The sequence below is a fragment of the Salmo trutta genome, chromosome 27 (genome assembly GCF_901001165.1).
Source record: "Salmo trutta chromosome 27, fSalTru1.1, whole genome shotgun sequence".
In the NCBI taxonomy this organism is placed as follows: Eukaryota; Metazoa; Chordata; class Actinopteri; order Salmoniformes; family Salmonidae; genus Salmo; species Salmo trutta.
Genome location: NC_042983.1, coordinates 6,515,672 through 6,535,619, shown reverse-complemented (window position 1 = coordinate 6,535,619; position 19,948 = coordinate 6,515,672). Strand labels below are relative to the sequence as shown.

At 44.2% G+C, this 19,948-nt stretch overlaps 1 protein-coding gene across 2 annotated transcripts in view; it reads left to right on the top strand.

Annotated features, from left to right (window-relative positions):
* fbxl17 (F-box and leucine-rich repeat protein 17) overlaps positions 1 to 19,948 on the top strand; it is a 336,364-nt gene that overhangs the window by 124,692 nt on the left and 191,724 nt on the right. For both annotated transcript variants that reach the window (XM_029716432.1, XM_029716433.1), the window contains exon 8: positions 14,989 to 15,119. In XM_029716432.1, the coding sequence (XP_029572292.1) occupies positions 14,989 to 15,119 (131 nt within the window). The remainder of the gene's footprint in view (positions 1 to 14,988; positions 15,120 to 19,948) is intronic.

Below are 19,948 nucleotides of genomic sequence, written 5' to 3'. Positions count from 1 at the left end.
TCAGAGAAATGCTGATGAATGTCTTGCTCGAGCTGTGTATGCAACTGGTTCACCTCTGATGCTCACAGGCAATTGCGTATTGAAGATATTTCTGAATGTTCTTCGCCCAGCATACAGCCCTCCAACCGGACAACCGGACATGCTTTATCTACTCATTTGCTGGATGCAGAGTTCAACAGAGTTCAAGTGAAGGTCAAGCAAATCGTAGAGAAAGCAGACTATTGCAATCATCTCTGATGGGTGGTTGAATGTTCGTGGACATGGAATAATTAACTACATCATCTCCACCCCTCAACCAGTATTCTACAAGAGCACAGACACAAGGGACAACAGACACACCAGTCTCTACATTGCAGATGAGCTGAAGGCAGTCATCAATGACCTTGGACCACAGAAGGTATTTGCATTGGTGACAGACAATGCTGCAAACATTTATTTATTTAATTTATTTTTTATTTCACCTTTATTTAACCAGGTGGGCCAGTTGAGAACAAGTTCTCATTTACAACTGCGAACTGGCCAAGATAAAGCAAAGCAGTGAGACACAAACAACACAGAGTTACACATGGGATAAACAAACGTACATTCAATAACACAATAGAAAAATCTATATAAAGTGTGTGCAAATGTAGTAAGATTAGGGAGGTACGGCAATAAATAGGCCATAGTGGCGACATAATTACAATTTAGCAATTAAACACTGGAGTGATAGATGTGCAGAAGATGAATGTGCAAGTGGGGATACTGGGGTGCAAAGGAGCAAAAAATAAATAACAATATGGGGATGAGGTAGTTGGGTGGGCTATTTACAGATGCAATGGTCGGTAAGCTGCTCTGACAGCTGATGCTTAAAGTTAGTGAGGGAGATATAAGACTCCAGCTTCAGTATTGAAAGCTGCTTGGTCTAAAGTGGAGGAGTCCTACCCTCACATCACACCCATTGGCTGTGCTTCTCATTCATTGAATCTGCTCCTCAAGCACATCATGGCAATGAAAACAATGGATACACTCTACAAGAGAGCCAAGGAAATGGTTAGGTATGTGAAGGGTCATCAAGATATAGCAGCAATCTACCTCACCAAGCATAGTGAGAAGAATAAGAGAACCACATTGAAGCTGCCCAGCAACACCTGTTGGGGTGGTGTTGTCATCATGTTTGACAGTCTCCTGGGGGGGAAGGAGTCTCCAAGAAATGGCCATATCACAGTCTGCCGATATGGACAGCCCCATCAAGAGGATTCTCCTGGATAATGTATTTTGGGAGAGAGTGGTAAGCAGCCTGAAATTCCTGAAACCTATAGCAGTAGCCATTGGACGGATTGAGGGAGACAATGCTATCCTGTCTGATGTCCAGACTCTGCTTGCAGATGTAAGAGAAGAAATCCAAGGAAACTGCAGTTCTGAAATACATCAAAAAGCGTGAAGACTTCTGTCTGAAGCCTTTACACGCCGCAGCGTACATGCTGTATGTATGCTGGCAAGAGCATCCTGTCTGGTGCGGAGATCAACAAGGCCTATGGTGTCATCAATACCATGTCTCGCCATCATGGCCTGGATGAGGGCAAGGTTCTTGGCAGTCTGGCGAAGTACACTTCCAAGCAAGGACTTTGGGATGGAGATGCGATATGGCAGTCATGCCAACATATCTCATCAGCCACCTGGTGGAAGGGACTTTGTGGATCTGATGCTCTTTCCTCTGTTGCCTCCATCATCTTCGAAATCCCACCAACATCAGCCGCCTCAGAGTGCAACTGGGATTTGTTTGGGAACACACACCAAAGCACGCAACAGGCCGACCAATACAAGGGTTGAAAAGTTGGTGGCCAGCCGGGCAAATTTGAGTCTTTTTGAGCCTGACAACGAGCCATCCTCAACAATGTTGGAAAGTGACAGTGAAGATGAGGCTTCAGTGTCTGATGTTCAAGAGGTGGACATTGAGGAGGTCCAGGGAGAAGACATGGAAGCCTGAGAGGAAGACAACCAAAGGTTTAGTTTCTAGACTATCATTTTACAGATGTATGTTGAAAACGTTTTTGGGTGATGCGATGGATCATTGGGGATCATTCAATATTCCCTTCTGTTGTTCAGTGAAATCATCCCATGTGAAGGGTCAACTCATTTAATTAAAGTTCAATTCATAACTAAATCGTTTTTTTTTTATTTCTATTGGAAGGATTGAATCATTTGCAATTATGTCTACTTACCTCAGCCACGCTCAAGGTCCTAAACGACATCGTAACCGCCATCGATAAGAAACAATACTGTGCTGCCGTATTCATTGACCTGGCCAAAGCTTTTGACTCTGTTAATCACCACATCCTCATCGGCAGACTCAGTAGCCTTGGTTTCTCAAACGATTGCGTCGCCTGGTTCACCAACTACTTCTCTGACAGAGTTCAGTGTGTCAAATCGGAGGGCCTACTGTCTGGACCTCTGGCAGTCTCTATGGGGGTACCACAGGGTTCAATTCTTGGGCCAACTCTTTTCTCTGTATACATAAATGATGACGCTCTTGCTGCTGGTGAATCTCTGATCCACCTCTACGCAGACGACACCATTCTGTATACTTCTGGCCCTTCTTTGGACACTGTGTTAACAACCCTCCAGATGAGCGTCAATGCCATTCAACTCTCCTTCCGTGGTCTCCAACTGCTCCTAAACACAAGTAAAACTAAATGCATGCTCTTCAACCGATCGCTGCCTGCACCTGCCCGCCTGTCCAGCATCACTTCTCTGGACGGTTCTAACTTAGAATTTGTGGACAACTACAAATACCTAGGTGTCTGGTTAGACTGTAAACTCTCCTTCCAGACTCACATCAATCATCTCCAATCCAAAGTGAAATCTAGAATTGGCTTCCTATTTCGCAACAAAGCATCCTTCACTCATGCTGCCAAACATACCCTCGTAAAACTGACCATCCTACCAATCCTCGACTTTGGCGATGTCATTTACAAAATAGCCTCCAATACCCTACTCAACAAGCTGGATGCAGTCTATCACAGTGCCATCCGTTTTGTCACCAAAGCCCCATATACTACCCACCACTGCGACCTGTACGCTCTCGTTGGCTGGCCTTCGCTTCATAATCGTCGCCAAACACATTGGCTCCAGGTCATCTACAAGACCCTGCTAGGTAAAGTCCCCCCTTATCTCCGCTCACTGGTCACCATAGCAGCACCCACCTGTAGCACGCGCTCCAGCAGGTATATCTCTCTGGTCACCCCTAAAGCCAACTCCTCCTTTGGTCGTCTCTCCTTCCAGTTCTCTGCTGCCCAATGACTGGAACGAACTACAAAAATCTCTGAAACTGGAAACACTTATCTCCCTCACTAGCTTTAAGCACCAGCTGTCAGAGCAGCTCACAGATCACTGCACCTGTACATAGCCCATCTATAATTTAGCCCAAACTACTACCTCTTCCCCTGCTGTATTTATTTATTTTGCTCCTTTGCACCATATTATTTATATTTTAACTTTGAACTTTCTTCAAACTACAAATCTACCATTCCAGTGTTTTTCTTGCTATACTTTATTTACTTTGCCACCATGGCATTTTTTGCCTTTACCTCCCTTATTTATCTCACATAATTTCCTCACATTGTATATAGTCTTATTTTTTTCTACTGCATCATTGATTGTATGTTGTTTTACTCCATGTGTAACTCTGTGTTTTTGTATGTTGTCGAACTGCTTTGCTTTATCTTGGCCAGGTCGCAATTGTAAATGAGAACTTGTTCTCAACTTGCCTACCTGGTTAAATAAAGGTGAAATAAATAAATAAGGTGAAAGGTTTCCGTTTCTGTCTCCAAATGATATGGTAAATATATCCAATGCAAAAAACATCTACATTTAAATGGTATTAATATTAATTTGCATATATTCCCATTAAATTCCCGACTTGGAATTTCGAGTTGGATGACCATTCAAAACTTATTTTCCCAGTCGTAGCTTAAACTCACTGAAGTCTGACATTTCCCAGTTACGAGTTTCCAATTGTTTTGAACACGGCAGAAATCATGATGGATTGACAGCATGGCCAATCTATTCAACCTTTTCTGGCCCATCTTGTTGAATATTCATCCTTTTAAGCTTGGAAAAGAGACCCTTAAACCCAGACTTGGACCACATACCCACTCCCCTGAATAGCAAGCTAGTGATTGCTTTGCAACGCTTGCAGTTAGCCACTGATTCGTCCCAAACCACTCATTGTTAGATTTGCGATTTCCAACTTGTTGTATAATGTTTATGTCCAATGGCCAATGAGCACCGATACGTTTTATCTATAATTTCTCTTCATTATGACAAGATTGAAAAGGATTTGCCAGTAGATTGTCGACTTGATTCATGATGATGACTGCTTGCTTGCTTGCTAAGATTTTGAAAGAGTGATGTTGACGTGATCAGTCCAATCAAAGCTACTATATATATATATATATATATATATATATATATATATATATATATATATATATATATAAACGTGATTTGACGTCATTTTATCTGTGGCCAATGACCTTGAGCTTTCTTGGATGGGCACTTCTAATGTAAGTCTATGGCAGCACCCAATGGACTTGAATTTTAAAGCTCTACCCGTAGATTTTGCGGTGACGTAGTGTCCCCATGAGTGACAGAACACTGAGCCAATCACGGCGCAACTAGAGAACATTACCGGCCCCTACGCTCTGTATTTTCCACTGGCTGCCCAGCCACCACAGAAAGCACTGAGCTAGGCTGAAACACCTGCATTTTGGCGCTGCCTTACTCAAGAAAGCAAAAAAGAGACAACATTTGTAAATGGCTTTATCCATAATAAAGCTCTGCTCTGCCTTCTTAACAACACTTTCAACAAGGCAGGTCCTACAGGCCCTAGTTTTTTCGCACCTTGACTACTGTTCAGTTGTGTGGTCAAGTGCCACAAAAAGGGACTTAGGAAAATTGTAATTGGCTCAGAACAGGGCAGCGCGGCTGGACCTTGGATGTACACAGAGAGCTAATATTAATATTAGCATGGCAATCTCTCCTGGCACAAAGTGGAGGAGAGATTGACTTTATCACTATTTATGAGAGGTATTGACATGTTGAATGCACCGAGTTGTCTGTTTGAACAACTGACGCACTGCTTGGACCCCCATGAATTGGGGCGGTAGGTTGCCTAGTGGTTAGAGCGTTGGACTAGTAACCCGAAAGGTTGCAAGATCGAATCCCCGAGCTGACAAGGTAAAAATCTGTCGCTCTGCCCCTGAACAAGGCAGGTAACCCACTGATCCTAGGCCGTCATCGAAAATAAGAATTTGTTCTTCACTGATTTGCCTAGTTAAATAAAGGTAAAATAAAAAGATTAAATAAAAATACCCCCAAGACATGCCACAAGAGGTCTCTTCAAAGTCCCCGAGTCCAGAACAGACTATGGGAGGCGCACAGTACTACACAGAGCCATGACTACATGGAACTCAATTCCACATTAAGTAACTGATGCATGCATTAAAGTTATATAAAAATAAACGTTATAGAACAGCGGGGACTGTGAAGCAACACAAACAGGCACAGACACATGCATACACACACGATAACATGGATTTTGTACTGTAGATAATGTGGTAGTATTGGACTAGTGGGCTGAATGTGCCCTTTTTTTAAATGGTATCAACTGCCTTAATTTTTCTGGACCCCAGGAAGAGTAACTGCTGCTAATGGGGATCCATAATAAATACAAATACAATCAAATTTATTTTTTACAATTTTAAATGCCACTTCTTTTAAAACATGTTTTTTTATTTTTTTTAACTAAACAGGTCGGGCTTGAAACAAGTGGGGCTACACAACAACATTTGAGCAGTAGCCTTAGCCGGCTACTCAGCTAGGCCGACAATTGTTTTGGAATATAAAATACAGCAATGCTGCATTCAACCGGATGGGTGATCCATGCAAATTGTAAACATGTTTTACGTCAACCTAGCTGCGTTTTTTTGTCATTTCGAGTGAAATACTTTTTTTGATTAGTTTTTGCAGTATATTATGCACATCTGAAAGCATAGCAGCAAAGGCTGGACCAATATTATTTTCCTCTTTTGTTTTAATATGTTAAAATGCTATATACAACATCATATGTACATAAGTGGACTTTATAAAGGGCAATATTTTTTCTAATAAAACAATGGCTGGTTTTGGTCGAGGTTGAATGCATGTTTTTTTTTGTTGTAAAAAACAAATATAATAGGATATGTCTTGCCCGCAAATTATAATTTTTTTCAATATGGCCCATGCACTTATTTGAGTTTGAAACTCGTGTCCTAAAGAGCCACCTCGTACCCTACCATTGACAATGTACAGACCCAGGCTTCGGCGGAGTTTTTGTTGATGGTGGTGTCATAATTATTTCTGGGGGGGCATATTCAAGTGATTAAATCAATTGTGGTCAATTATAAAGATGTCTACCTGAGTGCTTTTTGAATCAGGAAGAGTTTAAGGTCACCACATACCAGCACATTATCTTGGGTTTGAAAATTGCATATCTTTAAGTCAAGGTCAGAGAATATGTCATCTGAATAGTAAGTAGACTCCGAGGGCAGTACATATATAGCACGGAGAAATACATCTCTCTGTGAGGGATTTTTATTTTCAACTAAATGTGATCATTTCCCAATTTTAGGAATTTCTGATTTCTGATTTTCTCTCTACCCTGTCTAATATTTTATATTTGTTTTTGTGATTGTACAATGAGCTTTCTGTAATTACATGGACAGTGGGTAGCTACATCGGCTCTACACCATGTTTCTGGCAATAATATGTCTCTCTTCTTATTGATAACAATAACATCAGGGTCTCTACCACTGAAGTATATAAACCCTGTATTGCTGATGCTATCTATTGGCCATTGGCTGCTTTGCGTGATGTATTGTTGTTTGTGCTGTTGCTTGTGCTGTTGTCTGTGCCCAATAATGTTTGTACCCTGTTTTGTGCTGCTGCCATGTTGTGTTGCTACCATGCTGTGTTGTCATGTGTTGCGGCCTTGCTATGTTGTTGTTGTCTTAGGTCTCTCTTTATGTAGTGTTGTATTGTCTCTTGTCGTGATGTATGTTTTGTCATATATATATATATACACAGTTAAGAACAAATTCTTATTTACAATGACGGCCTACCAAAAGGCCTCCTGCTGGGGCGGGGGCTGGGATTAATTAAATAAATAAAATGTATGTGTGTGTATGTATGTGTATATATATATATATATATATATATATATATATATATATATATATATATACATACATACATACATACATACATACATACATACATTTTTTTCTTTTTATTAATCCCAGCCCCCGCCCTGGCAGGAGGCTGGGATGTATGTGTGTGTGTATATATATATATATATATATATATATATATATATATATATATATATATATATATATATATATATATATATATATATACACACATTTTTTTTTTTTTTATTAATCCCAGCCCCCGCCCTGGCAGGAGGCCTTTTGGTAGGCCGTCATTGTAAATAAGAATTTGTTCTTAACTGACGTGCCTTGTTAAAAAAAATAATTTTGGGAGAGGCTTTGAAGCCGCTGATCAGCCATATTAGCACTCCCCAGTAGGAGTAGTCCTCCATAGTAATGAGTGGAATTCTACAGTATTCAATTAAATGTTTCAAAGACAAAATTACATGTATTTAACATTTTTTATGTGTGGGGACATTAACATTAGTGATTTCAAAGAATTATACTTTAAGAATTTAAAAAAATATATATTTGTATGTTTAGATCACATCATTTAGAAGTATGCAATAAGGTGTCTGTAATAGAACAAATGTAGCAAAAACGAATGTAGACATTTAATAAATGCATTTCTGTAGCTTCCAAAATATATTTTTTACAATAGTTAGGGAGTGCCAAGATGGAGGGACGGTGGATTCAACACAGTGCCCCCTATGAGTTATATAGTGTGTATATAAATCATTGGTCTCTACTCTTCAGGCCAAATGCAGAATCATTTTTTTAACCTTTATTTAACTAGGCAAGTCAGTTAAGAACAAATTCTTATTTACAATGACACACACACATGCTGAAGAATGAAGGCCCTGGATATTCCCGCAACTGATATCAAAATAATTCATTCTAAACAAACAAAATTATTTTCAGTAAAAAGATTAACAAAACAGATCAAATAACTCTATCTCTCTCCCCTCCTCTGTCTCTCTCTCTCCCCTCCTCTGTCTCCCTAATCCTGTGTGTGCTGGTGTAGATAACAGCCTGTGGCCAGTGGTAGGGGGAGTGCAGTGAGAGGGGCTGGTCCGATAGAGGGTCATTTACTTTCCAGCTCACTAATCTAAATGACCACATACATCACAACCCATCCACACACTCATCACACCACGCACGCACATCACATACGAACTTATACACCATCAGCTGAGAGAGAGACGAGTGCAAGCGCAAGAAAGATTTGGCTTCATGCCAGACGGATAGCCCTGCAACAGCTCTCTTCTCTCCTGACTGAAATGGGTAAGAAGAGCCAGGGAGGGAGAGAGAAATGGAGAACAAATTCATATCATTATTCAGTATTATTATGTCCTTGTTAGGCATTTGACCTAGAAAGCTGACTAGTGTGGAATGACCTGTGCGTTATTGTGTGTCTCTCTCATCTGATGTGCTGGTGTTTTGAATGTGGACCAGTGACAACTCTCTCACTCACACACCTCCACCCTGCCCCTTCACTCGTCCTCTCTCTCACCTTGGTAAACAAACAGAAGGTGTCCTGTCCTCTCACCGTACAACACCTCTGGACAGAGAGCGTGCGAGACGGGAAACACTACACCTAGCATTGCTTTGCCCTTTGCCCACAACTCTTGAAGACAACTCTTGCTATAAGGACAACTGTTGCTCTGCCCATGTTGGTCATAGCTGTGTGCTCCTTGATTCTGTAGTTGCCAGATTCTCTTACTAACAAACCTGTTTAGTTACTCCTCTTAGAAAGTGTGGCATGGCCACAACATTCAGCCTAAGTTATACACAGTCTTTGTGATTATTACTAGCCATGCCAGCTTTGTCAGTCCTAACCACCTTTGATCGTGTAGCCTATAAGCTGGTTATGTGTCTAAGGCAGGAGAAGACTGGGCCGGTCACACAGGTCTTGGAATAGAATCAATGACCTCATAGTTCAGGGTCCAGTATTCTAACCATGACATTTCCTTTCCATGTGGTCTCGACTATGGTCCAACTTCCTGTCTGGCACCTGACGCTACACAGTTGGTCATGGCACCGTACACTGGCAACACACACACACACAAACTCACCCTAATCTAAAGTTTCCGAAAACTCTCGCCCCGGTTTGTTTAAAGGTGAACCATTTTTTAATTTTTATTTCATTAAATGTGACGTTTTCTATTTGATCCCTGACCTGTGATCTCATTTCCTGCTTTTGAGACGTGTCTAATTATGGAGGAGGTAGGTGGGAGCCAACCTCACCAGCTGGTCCACAAAGACATGGAAAAGAGATTTGAACTGAAACTTGCCACATGATACAGACTTACAGTAAAGGAATGGAGAGTTTTTTAAAAGATGTTAACATAATAATTGAGACTAACGGAACTGTGAATTAAAGGCTAGATACGCACAGTTCAGTTGTATTTATATATCAGTTATTCTGGTTAGAAATTTACCATATGATGAAATTCCAAGTCTCCCTGGGAGCCTATGACAGGCCATGCAGAGGTTCAGTCTGGGTAGTTGGATCCTTTTTATATCACGTTGAACCTCATTTTTTTCCCCACATAATGTGATGCTCTGTAGCGTTTGCTGGTCTCCATGCTCTGTGGTAACTGTTTGGTTTGTTATAACTAGCTTCACAAGGAGTCTGCACAGACATATCTATTCCCAAAAATATTCTCACCAAAATTATTCAAAGTAAATAATATCTATGTCATTTTTTATATATATATATATATATATATATATATATATATATATATATATATATATATATATATATAAATTACATACATGTATATATATATAAATTACATACATGTATAATATACAAAAAGATTGAATGAACTGAGTAATAAAATAATAATATATATACAGTACCAGTCAAAAGTTTGGACACACCAGGGTTTTTGTTTATTTTTTACTATTTTCTACATTGTAGAATAATAGGGAAGACATCAGAACTTGGGGCTTCTGAGTGGCGCACCGGTCTAAGGCACTGCATCTCAGTGCTAGAGGGGTCACTACGGACCCTGCTTCGATTCCAGGCTGTATCACAACAGGCCGTGATTGGGAGTCCCATAGGCCGGCGCACAATTGGTCCAGTGTCGTCTGGGTTTGGCCGGGGTAGGCCGTCATTGTAAATAAGAATTTGTTCTTAACTGACTTGCCAAGTTAAAATAAGGTTAAATAAATAAAATGAAATGACACATGGAATCATGCAGAAATCAAAAAAGTGTTTAAACAAATCAAAATAGGTTTTATATTTCAGATTCTTCAAATTAGCCACCCTTTGCCTTGATGACAGCTTTACACTCTCTTTGCATTCTCTCAACCAGCTTCACGAGGTAGTCACCTGGAATGCATTTACATTAACAGGTGTGCCTTGTTAAAAGTTAATTTTCCAAAATAATTTCCTCCTTAATATGTTTGAGCCTATCAGTTGTGTTGTGACAAGGTAGGGTGGTATACAGAAGATAGCCCTATTTGGTAAAAGATCAAGTCTGTATTATGGCAAGAACAGCTCAAATAAGCAAAGCGAAACAACAGTCCATCATTACTTTAAGACATGAAGGTCGGTCAATACGGAAAATGTCAAGAACTTTGAAAGTTTCTTCAAGTGCAGTCGCAAGAACCATCAAGCGCTATGTTGAAACTGGCTCTCATGAGGACCGCCACAGGAAAGGAAGACCCAGAGTTACTTCTGCTGCAGAGGATAAGTTCATTAGAGTTACCAGTCTCAGAAATTGCAGCCCAAATTAATGCTTCATAGAGTTCAAGTAACAGACACATCTCAACATCAACTGTTCAGAGGAGACTGCGTGAAACAACTAATAAATGACACCAATGAGAAGAAGAGACTTGTTTGGGCCAAGAAGCACAAGCAATGGACATTAGACCAGTGGAAATCTGTTGTTTGGTCTGATGAGTCCAAATTTGAGATTTTTGGTTCCAACTGCCGTGTCTTTGTGAGACGCAGAGTAGGTGAACGGATGATCACCGCATGTGTGGTTCCCACCATGAAGCATGGAGGAGGTGGTGTGGGTGTGCTTTGCTGGTGACACTTGGGGATTTATTTAGAATTCAAGACACACTTAACAAGCATGGCTACCATAGCATTCTGCAGCGATACACCATCCAATCTGGTTTGCGCTTAGTGGGACTATCATTTGTTTTTCAACAGGACAATGATCCAACACACCTCCAGGCTACAGTATGTAAGGGCTATTTGACCAAGAAGGAGAGTGATGGAGTGCTGCATCAGATGACCTGGCCTCCACAATCATCTGGCCTCAACCCAATTGAGATAGTTTGGGATGAGTTGAAAAGCAGCCAACAAGTGCTCAGCATATGTGGGAACTCCTTCAAGACTGTTGGAAAAGCATTCCAGGTGAAGCTGGTTGAGAGAATGCGAAGAGTGTGGAAAGCTGTCATTACATTTACATTTTAGTCATTTAGCAGACGCTCTTATCCAGAGCGACTTACAGTAGTGAATGCATACATTTCTAACATTTCATACATTATTTTTTTCCCCCCCATACTGGTCCCCCGTGGGAATCGAACCCACAACGCTGGCGTTGCAAACACCATGCTCTACCAACTGAGCCACATCAAGGCAAAGGGTGGCTATTTGAAGAATCTCAAATATAAAATATTGGTTTAACAATGTTTTTGGTTACTACATGATTCCATATGTGTCATTTCATAGTTTTAATGTCTTCACTATTATTCTACAATGTAGAAAATAGTAAAAAATAAAGAAAAACATTTGAATGAATAGGTGTGTCCAAACTTTTGACTGGTAGTGTATATATATATATATATATATATATATATATATTTTATTTTTTTGTCACATACATCAGATGGGTGCAGTGAAATGTGGTGTTTTGCAGGTTCAGCCATAATAGTACGGCACCTGGAGCAAATTGAGGTTAAGTGCCTTGCTTAAGGGCACAACAACAGGTTTTTCACCTTGTCATCTCGGGTATTCAAACCAGCCCCCTTTTGGTTACTGGCCTAATTACTAGGCTACCTGCTACCATTTATTTATTCCCTCTCTTTTTTCCTACTGTAAATGTATTGATTAGTGAACGGACTTCCATGCGGTGTTAACCTCGAGCTCCGCTCATCATCTCACACACTGGAACAGAAAATACCACATTTTTCCATTATTAAAATCATAAACCCAAAAAGCGGATTCTTTTTTTTCTCCATGCAATAATTCACTGGACCTTTGAATAAAATCTGCCGTGTGTGCGTGCGTGCGTGCGTGCATGCATGTGCGCGTAGGCTGAGCCCAGAGCAGCTGTGTTTCACAGGTTTGAGTGTTTTTATTACCACTGTGAATAATCAGCCAACCCTTCCTGCCAACTCACAGGAGTGAAACTGCTACGGTAAAAAGCAGCGCCAATGAGGAAAAACATGCCAGAACACACACTCTCTCTCTCTCTCTGTGATCAGTGTAATGAATTAGTATCAACTCTGATCTTATAACTGGAAGTGATTGATTATCCTGATGCATAAAGACCGAAAACTCTATTCATTATAATCTATCAACAGTGAGACAACAAATACTGTCTCTCCTTTCAACGTGATGGATTTCACTCATTTGACCTTTTTTTTTCTTGACATAGATTTTCTTTCTTTATTTGAGGGATTTGGGGATATTTTTCGATCCGCATTCCAAAATGTAGAATTTTACCCCAATGTGGTTTTTGGAGTTTAACAAAGTTAGTCTCAGCCGTGACTGTGCTACGCTCCTCATTTATGCAGACCTATGCTAATTCACTCGCATACAACCCAGCTGCACATCGGCCAATCAGAACTGAGGGTTTGTTGCCCTGGTTTCTCATTGGATAATTCACATCAATGGCTGGGTTTCCACTGGCTGGCCATGAAATTCTATTTGGGCAAAGATAAGCATATTTGAAGATTTGAAGACCGAATTCCACTTTTGAAGTTGTGCTTTTGTGTTGGCCCCAGATTAAATAGCCATACAAAATGATGTGTGTGTGTGTGTGAGAGCGTGCAGGTGAGCCTTTGACATCGCAAGAGAGAGGGTGTTAGACAGAGACCGTGAGTGAGAGGTTTGTCTTATATGCATTTCTGCGTTTTCTTTGTTTTGCCAACAACGCAGCCATATCTCCCCCCCCCCCACACACACACACACCAGCCACTCTATGAATAATTGAATCCTTCAATCCAGAGTCGATCACTGGGGAACGCTTTAGGATATGTGTTTATCAGGTGAGCCTTGATAATGTTTGTAAATTATTATTTTGTTTTGAGTTGAAGTTTTACACATGGAACGCTTCAAATTATTTGCTATTGGGACACCATATACATAATGAAAAATATTTTATTATTATATATCTTTCGGGTATGCGTGTTTAACCTACTCGTTATGGTGGATCCCATGTCTGATCCTGGATCATATTGCCGGGTCTTTGTCTCCCTCTGTCTGTCTCCCTCTATCTGTCTCCCTCTGTCTGTCTCCCTCTGTCTGTCTTGCCTCTCCCTCTGTCTGTCTCCCTCTGTCCGTCTTGCCTCTCCCTCTGTCTCGCATCTGCCTTTGTCTCTGTCTTGCCTCTCTCGCATCTACCTTTGTCTCTGTCTCGCCTCTGTCTCTGCCTTTGTCTCTGTCTCACCTCTCCCTCTGTCTCTCTCTGCCTTTGTCTCTGTCTCGCCTCTCCCTCTCTCTCCCTTTGTCTCTGTCTCGCCTCTCCCTCTGTCTCTGCCTTGTCTCTGTCTCACCTCTCCCTCTGTCTCTCTCTCGCTTTGTCTCTGTCTTGCCTCTCCCTCTGCCTTTGCCTCTGTCTCGCCTCTGTCTCTGCCTTTGTCTCACCTCGCCCTCTGCCTTTGTCTCTGTCTCGCCTCTGTCTCGCCTCTCCCTCTGTCTCTGCCTTTGTCTCTGTCTCACCTCTGGTTCGCTCGCTCCGTAGAACATTTTTGTCCACCTCTGTAGCTGTCCATGTGACCCAACACTAAGCTCTATGCATACTAATTATGACTGCGACTACGGTTCCTCCCTGTACTGTCAACCCCGTGTGTGTAAAGCCAACTCTACGGTTAATGCATCATGGATTCACCAGGCCAGATGGTTATGTCGGATGTTTTTCAGACTGCACGGTCTCTGACAAACAAAAACAAGACACACTTCTATTTCCGCGTGTGTCAAGTGAGAAGCGTATCCAGGGATTCTCCAGGCTGCCCTGCCCTTCTCTTTCCACCTCCAGTCTGTCTTGACGAGAAGCCCACAGAGCAGACGATGATACCTCTAATCGTAATACCTACTGGAAGCTTGTTTTGTGTTTAGCCATGACTGTGACATTTTACACCCTGCTTCCCCGTTGTGTGTTTTTAGAAATGGTATATGTTTTAATAATACTTATTACCCGGCCTTCCTGGCGTGCGTGCGTGCGTAGGCTTATCCTTCCTCCTTGCCGTGTGTGTAGCAGAGAAAATAGACCTGTGTTGTTGTTATTATTACTTGTTGAGTTGGTAATCCTCTCGTAACTTTCTTGTGCCGAAGGACTCTCTGTGCAAATCAAATGTTATTCGTCACGTAAGAGCAGACTTTACCGTGAAACGCTCACTCACTCACGAGTGTACTGGGGTACGAGGTAGTTGGGGTGATTGATTGAGGTCATATGTACAAGCAGGTTTGGTCAGGTGATTGATTGAAGTGCAATGTATATGTAGACGGGGGGGTGAAAAGCAGAACGCGTGTGTCTCTACTGACCTCTATCTCTGTCCTCTCTCCTAGCTGCGTAACCTGAGCAGTCTGGACCTGCGGCACATCTCTGAGCTCAACAACGAGACCGTGATGGAGGTGGTCCGGAAGTGTAGGAACCTCAGCTCCCTCAACCTCTGTCTCAACTGGAGCATCAACGACAGGTACACACACACACACACACACACACACACACACACACACCCCTACATTTTAAACTAATGTTTTATGAGTTTAGGGCTTAGGGCTTACATACTGTAGCTCCCTCACTTCTCCTCTCAGATGTATGCATTCATATTTCTCTCTCTGTGTGTGTGTGTGTGTTCCTGGAATCATAGCCATTTTCCTGTAGTGAAGGCATCATATCGTCTATGCTCCTATATTATGAATGTGATGGTGTGTGAAATTGCTGTCGTGAGCTTTTCATCTCTTGGACTCTGGTTCTGTGTTGATGACAGTTTCTGTGTTGCACTGATGTGTTACTGTGTAGGGGGCTATTTGTCAATCGCTGGATATTGCTGCTTCTAACGGTACGCGCCCGCTGAACATGTTAGGGGGCGATGAAACACCGGAACCCATTCATTTTCAATGGAGAGAAGTCAAGTGGGCGGCGTGGGGGGGGGGGGACCATCGGGGAGTGCGAGCGTTGGGCGAGGGAGCGTTAACAGGGCGGGACCAAAGAAACGGGGAAAGCTGAACTTTATGCAAATAGTCAGCGATATCACGGCGCAATTGATAGATTTGAAGCTCACCGTAGCTTCCAGCCCCTACTGGATTGGCTGTTGGTACTTAGCACTAGCTAGCCTGCTTGCTCGCGTCCACGTAAGGACCGTGTGTCACTTCTCTTGCGCTACAGGTATTGATATTCATTACGCTAGTTTCTATAGTCAGTCAAGTCTCAGGGGCTGGAGGAGAGTAGAGGAGGTGGAAAAAATGACTTCAATAATTGGAAACTCAACTCTGACATGGGATGGGATTTCTGTGTTATGACACATGTTTGATGCGTTGTGGGACTGAGTTAAGCCAGTTGGCTCTTTCCCAGTTCTAGACCAAACGGGCACGCACACGTGCACACACATGCACACAGATTTTGTTCCATGGCATGTTTGACATTTTCTGTGATGGGACTAGGAACGTTGCTCACCCCCAGGGGTGGGTGGGAGAGAGAGCGAGGGGGATAGAGCGAGGGGGATGGAGCGAGAGAGAGGGGGAAGGAGCGAGAGAGAGGGGGAAGGAGCGAGAGAGAGGGGGAAGGAGCGAGAAAGAGGGGGAAGGAGCGAGAGAGAGGGGGAAGGAGCGAGAGAGAGGGGGAAGGAGCGAGAGAGAGGGGGAAGGAGCGAGAGAGAGGGGGGAAGGAGCGAGAGAGAGGGGGAAGGGAGCGAGAGAGAGGGGGAAGGAGCGAGAGAGAGGGGGAAGGGGAGAGAGAGGGGGAAGGAGAGAGAGAGGGGGGGAGGAGAGGAAGGGGAGGGAAGGGGAGAGAGAGCGAGAGAGGAAGGAAGAGAGGGGAGAAGGAGAGAGAGGGGGGAAGGAGAGAGAGAGGAGAGAGGGGGGGGGAGAGAGCGGGGGGGGGGGAGAGAGAGGGGGGAGGAGAGAGGGGGGGGAGAGGGAGAGAGGGAGGGGGAAGGAGAGAAGAGGAGGGGGGAAGGAGAGGGAGAGAGACGAGGGGGGGGAAGGAGAGAGGAGGGGGGGGAAGGAGAGAGAGCTAGGGGTAATAGAGAGAGAGGGGGAGAGGAGAGAGAGGAGAGAGGGGGGAAGAGAGAGCGAGAGAGAGGGAGGGGAAGGAGAGAGAGAGAGAGGGAAGGAGAGAGAGAGGGGAAGGAGAGAGAGGGGGGAAGGAGAGAGAGAGGGGGGAAGGAGAGAGAGAGGGGAAGGAGAGAGGAGGGGGAAGGAGAGAGAGGGGGGAAGGAGAGAGAGGGGGGAAGGAGGAGAGAGAGGGGAAGGAGAGAGAGAGAGGGGAGAAGGAGAGAGGGGGGGAAGGAGAGAGGGGGGGAAGGAGAGAGAGATGGAGGGGGAGAGAGAGGGGAAAGGGGAGGGAGAGAGCGAGCGATAGGGGGAAGGAGAGAGCGAGAGAGGGGGAAGGAGAGAGAGAGAGAGAGGGGGAAGGAGAGAGAGAGGGGGGGGGGAAGGAGGGAGAGAGAGAGGGGGAAGGAGGGAGAGAGAGAGGGGGAAGGAGGGAGAGAGAGAGAGGGGGAAGGAGGGAGAGAGAGAGGGGGAAGGAAGGAGAGAGAGAGGGGGGAAGGAGAGAGAGAGAGAGGGGGAAGGAGAGAGAGAGAGAGGGGGAAGGAGGGAGAGAGAGAGGGGGAAGGAGAGAGAGAGGGAAGGAGAGAGAGGGGGGAAGGAGAGAGAGAGAAGGGGGAAGGAGAGACAGGGGGGAAGGAGAGAGTGGGGGTAGGAGAGACAGAGAGAGAGAAGGGGGGAGAGAAGGTTCTGGCAGATTTTTCCTCATTGGCGCTTCCAATTCTCTGGAATGATTGACAGACTCAAATAACCCGCTGGCTGGATTCATGGATCACGTCCCAAAGGAGGGAAAAGGTGAAATATGATTTTCCTTTTGGGAGGAAGTGGGAGTTACTGTAGAGAGAGAGGGAGAGAGAGAGGGAAAAACCAACCCTTTAGAGGCATGACTTTGGTGGCTTGAGTAAACCATCTCTTGTTTTATTTATATTTCTTTTTTAATATATTGATTTATATCTGTTTTATGTATTGATGTGTGGCCCTGGCAGCAGCCTACCTGCCTTGAGGTATAGCAGGCTGCTTTTGGAGTGTTAACACACTATTGAATTTACTATGCAGCCTAGATACAATGGCTGCAGCCTCCTCAGTTTCTCAGCTCCGTACCAGGTTATACATCTATGAATTTGCTGACGATGTGGTTGGACTTGGAGGGTTATGGTATTCTAGTATACTCCACCAATAAAAATAAATAAAAAACATGACGTATGCCGGATTACTCTGAGGCGTTACCGTCCTTCACCCCTTACACACACACGCGCGCACACACACACACACACTATGCCCTATAATGCCATTAACTGGTGTTGGTGGAGCTGGGGGGCGAGGGGTGTGTACAGGATTATTGGGCCTACGGCTGGGGATGACAGAGCGAGTTCGGGGAGAGAAAATGAGTGACTCAAGGCAAGAGGGGAGAGTTTACCACCTTGATTTCCCCAGTTGCAAGGTGTATAAATCCTAGGCTGTATGACTGTATATCAGGCTGTATATCAGATGTACTGTATAACCTGCTGGGCTCTATCTGCTGCTGAGTGCCCAAGGGCCCAGAGAGCAAATCAAATTGATAATCTGGTTTACTGTTATGAAATGTCACATATCTCAGAGAGGTGAGAGAGAGAGAGATTGTGTTAGGGTGTCTGTTTTGAGAATGAGATTACCTCTATGGGTGTGTTCCTCTCCTGGACAGGCCTCGTTTAGCATGTCAGAATGTAACGCTGCAGTGTAAGAGAGAGGGAGACGGAGGGAGACGGAGGGGGAGGGAGACGGAGGGAGGGGGAAACGGAGGGAGAGACTGGGGAGGGAGAGACTGTTGAGGGAGAGACTGTTGAGGGAGAGACTGGAGAGGGAGAGACTGTTGAGGGAGAGACTGTTGAGGGAGAGACTGTTGAGGGAGAGACTGGGGAGGGAGAGACTGTTGAGGGAGAGACTGGAGAGGGAGAGACTGTTGAGGGAGAGACTGGGGAGGGAAAGACTGTTGAGGGAAAGACTGTTGAGGGAGAGACTGTTGAGGGAGAGACTGTTGAGGGAGAGACTGTTGAGGGAGAGACTGGGGAGGGAGAGACTGTTGAGGGAGAGACTGTTGAGGGAGAGACTGGGGAGGGAGAGACTGTTGAGGGAGAGACTGTTGAGGGAGAGACTGTTGAGGGGGAGACTGTTGAGGGGGAGACTGTTGAGGGAGAGACTGTTGAGGGAGAGACTGGAGAGGGAGAGACTGTTGAGGGAGAGACTGTTGAGGGAGAGACTGGGGAGGGAGAGACTGTTGAGGGAGAGACTGTTGAGGGGAGACTGTTGAGGGGGAGACTGTTGAGGGAGAGACTGTTGAGGGAGAGACTGTTGAGGGAGAGACTGGAGAGGGAGAGACTGGAGAGGGAGAGACTGGAGAGGGAGAGACTGGGGAGAGCGAGACTATATGCTTACATACTTACTCACGTAGCCGACGTAAGCTAGTCATTTTAGCGTGTTAACCCTTGCAAGGTTGCCGGCCCAGACGACATCCCGAGCCGCGTCGTCAGAACATGCGCGGACCAGCTGGCTGGAGTGTTTACGGACATATTGTCCTCACTTGCTTCAAGACGTCCGCCATTGTTCCCGTACTCAAGAAAGCGAAGGTAACTGAACTAAATGACTCTCGCCCCGTAGCACCCGCTTCTGTCATCATGAAGTGCTTTGAGAGGCTACGGTAGTTAAGGACCTTATCTCCTCCACCGACGCCATAGACCCACTACAAATCACATACCGCCCAAACAGATCTACGGACGACGCAATTGCCGCTGCACTGCACACCGCCCCATCCCACCTGGACTAGAGAAATACATAATGTTAGAATGCTGTTCGTCGACCACAGCTCGGCTTTCCACACGATAGTACCTACGTTATACGCCACTATGTGTGGACAGTATATGCATTGAAAAGGTGTGTACGTCAGTAGTTATATAGGATGAGCCATGGCTAGAATACCAGTCTATACATATGAAGCGGGTAAAACAGAATGTGAACATTATTAAAGTGACCAGTGTTCAATGACTATGTGGTGTACAAAACATTAAGAACACCAGCTCTTTCCATGACATAGATTTACCAGGTGAAAGCTATAATCCCTTGTTGATATCACTTGTTAAATCCACTTTAATCAGTGTAGATGAAGGGGAGGAGACGGGTTAAATAAGGATTTTTAAGCCTTGAGACACTTGAGACATGGATTGTGTGTGTGTGTGCGTGCGTGCGTGCGTGCGTGCGTGCCATTCAGAGGGTGAATGGGCAA